Consider the following 11,839-nt stretch of genomic DNA (forward strand, 5'->3'; position numbering starts at 1 on the left):
TCTATATACACGTAACGTGGGGATATGTATTACGTTATATAGGTATATGCAATGCTTTAATTATCCACCTCGCTAAATCGTAACGCGCGCAGCTGTAAGAATAATTTATGGGCTTTTCGAGAGTGCACGGGGCTCCCAGGAAACGTACTCTAAATTCTCACAACGGAAGCCCCTCGTATTCGGCGGGGACATTTTGACCTCCCCTCGCCCCGATTTCTATCGTACAGAGCCGGTCGATAAGGACACTCATCGTTCAGGGTATTACTTTGGCAAGGGGATCAGAGGGTAGAGGGTCTCGAATTAAAATCCCAAATGAGAAAGACGAAGGAACGAGTCCGTGAAATGAGAAGGGTACCACCGAGCTTTGAAAAGGGAGGGCGAAATGCAACAGTTCGATCGAGTCCCTCGCTCTCGGCCGCCATACTTTGGCTGGGTTCTTTCGCGCGTCAGCAGAATGATAGTGAAATATGTGCAGCATGAGAATTGGTGCAGTTATATCATATGAGGCCAATGTGGGGTGGTCTACTGCAGTGACCACCACGACCGATACAGCTGCCCCAATTCTAGCCTGGGTGAAGGACTGTAGCCAGGCGATGCGGCTTTGAGAAACAGCTGGATGATTTTGTCGCCGGCTTGTATGCACGCCCATCGGCTATTAACGAACGAAATATAGGTCTTACGCGGTAGCCCTCACTGCTACAGGACCTTGCTTCGGTTTCAGGATACACGCACGAGACGTGGATCAACCACGAGGAACCGCCAAAATATGCTACCCTCCGCTCAGCCGCTGAACTCGCCAGTCCCGTCATGCCTCCTGCTTCTCCGTCGCACCAGCAACATCAGCAGCAGCATCCGCATCAACATCAGCAGGATATCGGAGGTGCGGCCGCGTCCCTACAACCCACAGGGACGCTCACCCTACCGCCACGGAAGAGTCTCTCCATGTGCTTCACGAGTACAGGTACGGCCCTATCCTTACCGCCCAAGAAGAAAGATATATATCGTCCCTATAGTCTGCAACCGGAAATACGTACACCGGCGGAAGAGGATCTATCGGCCGCTCAAGCGATTCTTGATCTGAGTGCATCACCAGCAGCTCCAAGTCACTCGGTCTTCGTGCACACTCTGTCGCCAGCTCCGCAGCCACCGCAACCGGTACCGATACCGGTTTCTGTCCTGGTACCAGTGCCCACCTCGCAGAGCCCACCGAGACAGGAGCAGAGCGTGACGCCTCAACCGCAGTCGCCGGAAACCGCCGAAGCCGGGAACAAGACGGTAGCCTATACCTACGAGGCCTTCTTCGTCTCCGATGGTCGCTCGAAACGGCGCTCCACCAACGCGGCTGTACCGGACAAGGAGGCTGCTCAACCGGACAAGCCAAAGTTCACCTGCATCGAGTGCGGCAAGCAGTACGCGACCTCGTCCAACCTCTCGCGACATAAACAGACACATCGCAGCCTAGATTCTCAGTCGGCCAAAAAGTGCATCCACTGTGGTAAAGCGTACGTCAGCATGCCTGCCCTGGCCATGCACGTACTCACCCACAAGCTAGCTCACAGCTGTGGCGTCTGCGGTAAGATGTTCTCCAGGCCCTGGCTACTCCAAGGTCATCTGCGTAGCCACACAGGAGAGAAGCCTTACGGGTGCGCACACTGCGGCAAGGCCTTCGCCGACCGTTCGAATCTTCGAGCCCACATGCAGACCCACTCGGCTGACAAGAATTACGAGTGCTCGCGCTGTCACAAAACGTTCGCACTCAAGTCCTATCTGAACAAGCACTTGGAGTCGGCTTGTCTCCGCGACGAGGAACTGCAGACCTCAGCATCGTCACCCGGAAGCGCGAGTGCGACACCCGACGGCGGTCCGATGCAACCGAGTTGCGGCTTGTAGCACCGTGGCAAGGGCAACCGGAAGCGGATGTGTATCAGGAGAGCCAGGTGGACCAGGAGGATCAGGATGGATGCTGAACGCGAGCAACTTCACAAGGAGAGCTAGCGGATGATTGTAGAGGAGAAAAAAGAAGGTTTGCAGTAAGTTAAGTAGAAAAGTGCCAGTAGAGAGATTATATAATATTATAAAACGTCCAGTAATTTAAGTAACATCGAACAGTGACGTCCACACTGCATCTAGTCACTCTAGTCGATTAGAATATACATAGTCTATTACTTACTAGTACATCCAGTCTAGTCACGTTGGTTAAAAATATTTACTTAGCTGCCTAAATCTAAAGGAAGTACGACGATTCATCAATAAATATATATATATGTGTATATAATATATTATACATATATATAAATATATATATGGTGTGTGTATACGTTACTCATATGATATGCATTCGCACGGGTATATGTATATACCAGTTAGCTAACAGAATATAGTATATCCGTACGTATTGCGCATGCGTAATTCTATACATACGCGTACTTAGGCAAATTTCAAAATAAACGCGTAATATTGTTATACACATATTTTATAGAGGCAATATAACGAAAAAAAAAAAATTACGACACGTACGGTCAAAAGCAATGTTTCGACACAACGAATTATATACATAGCGGCGAACATCGAAATCCCGAATAACTTAGCTTCGGCAGAAATTGATCGTCGTACCTTAATTAAACCCAAAGATACCATAGCATCGCGTTTACATAGCTGCGGAATTTCACGCAATTATCCAAACAGACCACGAACGACAACCAGCGACGATTTCTCGTGCGCGGAATTGCCATTCGAGTTAACAGGATTGTATATTCCGTGGCGTAACACGGGAAAAAGTCAATTACGTTATATCGGTGCTTGTCGCTATCTTCCAACGTTTTTCATTTTGCCCGTTAAACTCCACGCTACTTCACTTTTCTTTTATTCCGCGATATCCCTGCAGCCTCGTGAGCCCTTGCTCGTCACTTCGAATAGTCGACACTGTTTATCAAGATCCTACGAAATCCCACGTGAATAGATATCTGTATCAACCCGCCGAGAAATAATTGTATCGCATGTACAGTAGACAACACTATGGCATTGCTATTCCCGTTATCGCAGCTACTACTCCATTTTGTTTGTTTAGCTCTTGACAGTCCTATGCGCATGCGCGCCGTGCATCATGCCGAATCGAGTCTTGCATTTAGTCTGCCTCGTTCGAGAAGGTTCTGTACGATTATATTGAGAGTCTATGATCTATTATTAGAGCAATAAATCTAAGCAATACTCGCATTAGACGATTACGCGTGTCACGCGGTAAGAGGAGTTACATAATTACGTATTTAATACATAATAAAAAGTAGAAGAAAAAAACTCTCGGAGTCGCCGTTCTCTGTAAATACGAATGGCAGTTACGTTTCATTCTGTTTCCGTTTTATTTTTTCTATCATAGGAAATATTTATATTTATATATATTTATTTGTCATATTTATTACTAGTCATTTCCATTGTATTTGTAATATTTATTATATTCATTTGTATATTTGTCACTGATGCATTATATCTCTATGGCACTCCTTTCTCAGTACTGTTTCACCTACGGTCGCGATATTATTACATCGATACAACGATTACATGCAACGATCGATATTTTCCTTAGGGCATTCTTCTTACGTGCTATATTTTAATGCGCCGTTGATCGACCAAACGTGGGTAAATTATCGTTAATCAACGATCCAACTTTTGTGTTTGTATTGTTTTGCTGTTAATTTTTTTTTTGTCTAACACGAGTCCGCCATCTTTGCCAAGCGGAATGTTTTTAGCTGTTTGCATACAAAAGGAACGATTTCGGCGTGAAACTAACTAACGACACCTATGCCAGGAGCAGTGTACATATTTATTGTCCATTTGGCAGCGAATGTGAATACGTAAAGTAGATTGGATATTCTCAAAGTAATATTCGAGAAACGAAGTTAGCGGGCATAGAAAATTACGTGTGGAAAAGGACTCGCGTTACCCTAGTATAACGACCATTGCCAAAAAAAAAAAAAAAAATTAAATCCTTTGGATAGTGAAAAAAAAAGTATCACATGTTAAACTAAAAATATTTTTCATGATTTTTATTTGGCTAATCTACACGCCAAATACAATATACCTGAAGGAATGACGTAATATTGAAGACATATTGGAAGCACAAAAAAAAAAAAGGTTTGAAAAATTTTCAATTAATTTCATCGGATGTGACTTTACTATAGAATTTGATATTATAGTCAAAGTAATATATTCTACGAGGAAGTTGAGTCGTTATTCCCGCGAGTCCTTTATGAATGATATAGAAAGAAGTAAAAGAATGCCAAGAGAGAAGACGGAACCCGCGAAAGTTCAAGCTCAACCCTGTTATCATAAATTTGATGTTACTAGAGGTGCTCAAGAAGTGTGTACAAAATATAAATGAACAACATTAAATTTGATGGTATATTTATTGATAAACGGGAATTATAGTGGTAGAGTTATTGGGTACGGGGTCTCGAGCAAAACTTATTCTGTACATACTTTATATGCTCCGTGGGTTATAAAGGTATCGTACAAAATTAAGCTTCCATTTCTTCTGGATTACGTTGAATTAAAAGGTCGCCGCGACGTGCACCGACGGAAATACGTCGTTCTTCGAGTCTCTCAAAATTTGCAAAATATTTTCACGAGAAATCACAAACACTACGTTTGTATATTATCGAAATATAAATTCTCGAATCTCTTCTGCTTGTTCGAGTAAACCGCGTATCTTTGCGAATAATTTTACGAATTTTTTTCAATTTTTCACGGTACAGCCAACCCTCCAAAATGACAAAAAACGTAATTTGAAGTAATTAAAAAATTACAAAAATTTGATAAAAATTTTCCAAATATCATTTTTGACGACTGTCCTTTCGTAGCTTCATTACGTTTCACGATTAGCACAAAGTATATCTATATGAATGCTACAGTCGCATAGGCATTGCTGTACACATTCGTAATTGCGAATAACAAGGCGAACTTGCAACTGGCGACAAACTAATTTTCTTAGAAAATCTTAAAACTTGCTATACTTTTCCTCGGGACTTTCCGCCTGGCTTCGTAACACTTAACAGTCTCTCTCAAGGGGCCTCTCGTTCCTCTGTGCTTCTCTCTAAGATTATAAAGCTCGATTATCATCGAGAGTCCGAAAAAGCGCCAAATTTCAAAATTCTTTATGGCGTCTGGAAACAACACCAATTTCACGTGATACATATTACTACTACAAATTTTTAATTATGTCGTGGTTGCGTGCTAGCGTGTGAATTGAGCTTTACCTTCGCTTCATCTAACCTTTGATTAATTTACCATTGAAATATTACACGAGTAATATTTTCACTACTGAATTCCCATAAAGAAAATTATGATCGGACTAAAAATATATACACAGTCATTCGTTAAAGTCATCAGGAATAATAACTCAAAGTTCGCTGCGTTACGTGACTGATCGCAGGTCTACAAAGAAAACAGCGGATCACAGGCATAGCGTGATCCACGTAAATTTCTCCATATTTTAGAATATAATGAAAAAGTTTGATCTTGATATTCCGCGTGTACGCAACCATCGGGAATACCGTCCCGCCGGATGTAATTCAGACAGGAACAAGGAGGTTAGAGATGAAAATTGAAGGATATAGGTAAACGAGTAAGGTTATTAGAGGCGGAGTATGAGGAGGAGGAGGGGGAATAAAAAAAATGAAAAACTAAATAAAATAAACGAAATCGTCAGACTGATGCACTTTCCGAGGGAACATTTTGATTTATCGCCCGCTTACTACGAATGTACGCGCCGTAGAATATATATACATATATATATATATAACGCGAAACTTTGCGACCATAAATATATTGTATGTATATCGTACCGATTGCAGAACTTTCGACTCCGTCGACGAATAATAAGGATGCGCTTAAAGGGAGAGCATGACACTTAGAGAACGATGTGTTCAAATAGTCGTAAACTTTAAGTAACATTTAACGTGTAATCGCGTGATTGCGGGCTTTAACATTAGCGCGATAAGCTTCACTCTGATTTACGATTAGACGCGCGCGATTCTTTTTTTTGTTTTACGTAGACCTTACTTGCATTAGAGAAAGGCCATTCGGTGGCTCATTTTCATTATTCTTTATTCCTGCCTTGGATGAAAAAAGAAATGATAGGATTCGCGTGCGAAAACGCTCATGGGATCGTTCTGGAAAGTATTTCGCGTGAGGAACGTATAGGATAGTCGCGGCCTGCCACAACGTCAGTTTTCCGAACTACTAACAGAGATTTGATATTTGACTAATAATTGATTGAGTATTTTTTTTTTTCACGAAAAAAATGTAAAATAATATAAAATAAAAGTAGAATGAGTATACTGCGAAAAAAAAAAAAAAATGGTGGCTCGCGACGGTACCAGAGATACTTTCGACAGTCAAGCACTAGGCTCGTCGTCTTGGGAGTCGTTGATGGCAATGGGATTGAAGATTGAGGACTGAGAGGCAGGAAGATTTAATGCAAATTATACAAGCAATTTGCATGGGGCTGCATTAGCTTTCGTGAAAGGGCTGCTCGGTACGGAAGTTATCAAGGTCGCAATGTCATAGGCCCAGAATAGGAGACGCGCTGTTAAAAAAGAGAAAAACGTAAATCTACGTATCCGGGGATGCTCGTGTAACGGTGACTCGGAACAATGAAAAAAAAAAAAATGTTATTTAAAGGGATAAAATTTCAACTCTCCTTGACAACGAAATCGTGTGATCCAATAAGTACGTCTTGATGAGGACTGTTGAGACGCGATGTTAGAACAATTAAATAAACGAGAAAAAAATTGACCCACTTTGCGCAACATCAGAAATGAAATGGCGAGAAAAAGTGAGGAAAAAAGCAAAAGAAAATAGGGAGAAAAAGCATCGCAGCGCCTCGTATTTATAAAAAGACAGGTAACAAAGGACAGAATAAGATACGATTCCCGGGTAAGCCCTCGCGCTAACACGAGGATCAGAAAGAGAAAAAAAAAGGAAAATTCTATACGCGCACATTATTTATTTGAGAGAACGTCGTGTACATATGATATATACGCGTAGACGTAAAATTACGTTAGACACTTACTACGTAATGTATAAGAGACATGATGAATAACGTTACTATAGGTATTAATTATTAAACTGGCAAGAGCTGGGTCCCCAGTGGGCCAATATTCGATAAATATCGGTGTGACACTTTCCGTTAAGTTATCAAAACTAACTCTAGTCATGTGTTTCTTTGGATGTGACAATGTCGTCCGATTCGATGTGCATAAAATTGAGTCTACGTTAATTCGGACTCGACGTGTACGATACTACCTACTATTACCTAAAACGCTATTACGTGTTTTTTATTTATTTAAATTGTCGACGGCACAATTGGAATCTCGATTTAAAAAGAGAAACTTCGAAAAGCACTACGCGAGGATTCTACGATTTTCGGTATCAGAATACAATTAACGGAATTACAAACACATTCCGATCTACTCAAGATTATTTTGTGAATCTTTGATTAACGTAAAACAAAAACTTTGGATTTTACTCCCAGTACCTTTGTGCGTCGATGCTGACAAGTATTTGAAAACAAAAGCACAGATGGCGACACTGGACGTTACCGACACCCGCCGATCGTAGTCGAATAGAAGCGGTCGCGACACATTGCGCAAATTATTAGCGATATATATGGAACTCGTGGTGTCTGTCTATATACGTAATGTAATATTTACCGTTATCCTCGGGAAGTCAATTTTGAGATAACGAAGACGAAAAGAATCGAGAATTCTTATGTAGATACTGGAATGAATCTCATTCCTTAACCTCTTACGTCAATATTGTCTGTGTCAATTTTACTACTGTCTCTCTTAAGTGTTCCGAATTTCATGGCGATCGATACACTCTACGGATTCTCTGTAATCTCGGCTGTATGTATAGGATACACGACTACGCGACGTTCAACTTGGAATACGAATTAATCAAAACAGCCGTAACGAAGCGACTGTTTGTGAATTGACCGCCATGTTGAATGTACAGCGAAGAGAACAGAGTAGCAGGGCAACCAACCTTGCATAAATATAAAATAAACAAAGAAATGTGTCGCGCCGCCAAAATGCTTGACTATTTGAATATTTACGATCGGCTTGGTGTATCGGTGCGATTGTAACAAGACGAGAGGATTGAAACGAGTGATATAAAGAAAAATTGGGCAAACCAGTAGAAGATGCAAATGAGCGTCCGAGAAACAGGTTAAATTAAATTCCAGAATTTCTATTGCCCCCGTTAATACGTTAATTGGCAAATAGTGAAAGGACCTGTAGCTATGGTAGAAATTAATCAATTATTAACATAGTCGATCTAACGTTGCACAATTTTGATTCTCAGTGACGTCATACACTTGAAATTCTGCTCCAACATTCAAAGGGACTCTTTTTTTCTATACTAATCTACTGCTGGCAGTACCGTCCATTATGAAATTCTACTCGCTCGTTTCATGACGAAAAGGAAAGGAAATTGAATTATCTAACCTTACTGTACTTAAAGGAGAAATACTTGCGTATCGAAACACAATATCTCTAAACTATTGTAAAAGGTATTGTACGTTCAGATTCCACTTCGTCGAACTGTGCCTAGATCATGTATGATTTGGCAGCATACGCGTTAAAAAATCTCAAACGATCCTGTAACACGGATAAATCGTCAGAACAAGCAACAAGATCGAAAACCAAAGATAATATTCCCTGTGGATAGCTTTAGTGTTATTGCGAAATAAAAAAAAAAGAAACGCATAAGTAAACCAAGAAAAATCGTGCACAAGTGGTAAAGACGTTCGCAATTAATAATACTGGCCTTTCGAGATGGCCAGCTCTTCCTTTTCTCAAATTTTTCCTAAAAAAAAAAGACACGAACACGTTAATGTCTCACATTCTCCGTCTTACTTATTCCCAACTCTGTTTCTTCGTACGAATGCATCTTCTTGCACAGCGTACCTGTAACTTATAAATCTTCACTCTTTGTCCTGCAAGTCAATCTATAGAAGAATCTTCGTTTAATGGAAAGTTACGAGAGAGATCGAAGATGATAACAAAAACCAAAAAAATATATATATATGAGAAGTAAAAATTGGTGGAAACACACATATGTGCAAAAAGTGCCTACATTCCAAGTTATTCTCTTAGTATCGATACATTCCACGAGTATGGCAGTGTCAATTACCGTTTTGGATAAAGAGAGAAAAAGAGAGAGAAAAAAGCAATATCCAGAATGATTTGAACGGATAATGATAACGGATAATGAACGATGTTTTACAATAAAGGTATATGGCTGGCAAATGGTAACGGTGTTGATGATCACGATTACGATGAGAATTAATTATTGATTATGATTATTGATTATGATTATTGATTGCGAACCCAGTTTACGAGCTAACCCTTACGCAGTGACGTTAGACGGATGTGATATAAAAGTAAATCTAACCTATAATGCATAGAAGATATTATTAATAACGAATACGCATTGTGATACCCCTCGACTGATATTTACAGGATATTGTTCCGATTGGATGTCCCAAGGAAGCCGGGGTATTCAAAAGCAATAATGACGTAGGCGGACCCTTTCCGGTCGCGGATCGGGACCGATAAAGATAGGATGAAATTAAATAATTATATTACGAGTATGATTATTATGGTAATGCCTAAGGTAATAGAACTTATTAAAAAGTTAGTAGGCTTTTATAACGGCGTAACGAGTATACATGATAACAAGGCGGAATGATTACAATGTCATACGTTGTTCGGTAGATGAGAATGAGTATGAGAGAGAGAAAAAAAAGAGAAAGATAAAGAAACGGTTTGTCGTAGATTCAAGTAAAACGTATCCATATTTTATAGCTTTTACTTAAAAATGCAGTACACGCAAATATAAAGTTAACTATATTTATAGAGATATGTTGATAACGAGAATGAAAAGGTAAAAAAATATAACGAGATATTAAATTATTATTAACGAAGTAGAAGCAATATTACTCATATGCATACGTACATACTTGCATTATTATTATCATTGCAATTATTGCCATTATTATTATTATTATTATTATTATTGTGATTATTATCATCATTATTATTACGATACGTAGCATTCAGCGAAAACGGCAAGAAAATAAAGAGATAAATAAAAAGTAAGGAATACAATAAAAATACTTTGCATGACTACGTAGGGCTATACTGCCGCCGAAGCAATACAAAGAGCAATATAGAGGTTAAAAGGTAAAGAAAAAAAAAAAAAATTGAATGATTAATAAGAATGAAACGGTTAACGACGTTTGAAATCTATAATGGACGGGAGATATTTAAATGAAACAACAAAAAAAATATAATAATTAACGAATCGTAGGTATACACACGCTATGTACGACATTAAACTTATTCTAACCGTAGTGCTAACTATACTTAGCATTTACGTAGACGACACTAATGCCTAGAGTCGAGAGAATGTAATTGGATTTTTTTATCATCAGACACTCATGTTCGGGTGAAGATGACCAATGTTTGGCTTTTGCTCACGCACGACGCGACACGAGAGTGACGCATGCGCTCGCGCTTACGCACGTATTAAAAGAAAACGGAAAAGACAAAATAAAAGAAAAACGTTGCGTGCTCTCACCGATGACTGAAAAGTCCAATTAATGCGAGGATTTGCCTCCGAAGGTAGTGATATACGTAGAGTTAATAATAACAGGAAAAAAAAAACCTAGTAGTTCGCTAATGTATTTCATCGGGTCCATATATTACCTGGTCGTATGTGATTCTCCGCTTGGTATATTGCGTGTATCCGTCACTGACAGTTTGTTCTGGTAACGCCAATGCCACTGACAGCATTACTACTGGCAAGTCAATATATTTGAAAATTTATCCTAAACGCAAGCCATCAGCCAATCTCGTCCGTGCGACTAACCGTCTAACAGCTGACGTCTCCTGCAGCTACGTTCAGGTTGCCAGGATCGATTCTACACCCTGTCGATCTTATCCTCTTGCTATTTCTATCTACGTACGCCAGTGGAGTCAGTCTGCTTCGTCTGCTTACTCCTTGGTTACATTTCACCGCGAGAATCCCTTCGTACGCCATGTGGCTCTGTGCTGTGGCGGCAATGGCAGTGATGCCAACTGCGGAGAATCCACTATGGTGGGAAAGTACCTTTTGAAAGACGTAGTATATTAGCATGGTGTGAAAAAAAATGATAGTGACGCTAGATGATTAAACTTAAGCTTCTTTCTCATAAGAGAAACAATTATTATAACGAATATTTACATACGTTTGTATGATTTATAACTAGTGCTAATACAAAACTCCATTTGTCACCAAGAACCAACAAAAAAAAACATAACACACGACTCCACTGTCACGGACGTTCTATGAAAACCACTCAATCCCCTTCCCCATACACATTCCCTTCTATGGTTATTAAAAATGGTTGTGTTTCTTGTAATTCTGGTTTTTCACGTTTTATTCAGTCTGTACAGTCATATGCTTATGACTTGTTCTTCTTGTATTCTTCTTCTTCTCTGTATATCGGGCCTTTCCTCCAAAACGACTTACCTACCCCGACATGCTTCTAATAGTGTTGGATGGTAATGTTATAACAAAAGAAAAAAAACGTTAATTGAGCATTGTTATCTATGTAATACAACATAGGATGTTTTGTATTATATTTTCATAATAAATAGAAACGTAGAAAAAACGTATTAACTATATTCGTGTTATTATGTCTATTCCCCCTTCTTCACGATAATTCCAATATCCCATTCCTAATTACTGTACCAATATAAATACAGTTACTGTTTCTGCCTTCACGCATCAACGAACT

At 39.7% G+C, this 11,839-nt stretch overlaps 1 protein-coding gene across 1 annotated transcript in view; it reads left to right on the forward strand.

The window, feature by feature from the left end:
* Positions 1–11,721, forward strand: part of LOC107263426 (protein snail) — a 17,668-nt gene extending 5,947 nt beyond the window's left edge. The window contains exon 2 of the mRNA XM_015730622.2: positions 722–11,721. Coding sequence (XP_015586108.1) covers positions 722–1,890 — 1,169 coding nt within the window. The 3' untranslated portion in view covers positions 1,891–11,721. The remainder of the gene's footprint in view (positions 1–721) is intronic.
* Positions 11,722–11,839: the final 118 nt, after the last annotated feature.

This window comes from Cephus cinctus, unplaced genomic scaffold (assembly GCF_000341935.2).
Source record: "Cephus cinctus unplaced genomic scaffold, Ccin1 Ccin1_scaffold0153, whole genome shotgun sequence".
Taxonomy (NCBI): Eukaryota; Metazoa; Arthropoda; class Insecta; order Hymenoptera; family Cephidae; genus Cephus; species Cephus cinctus.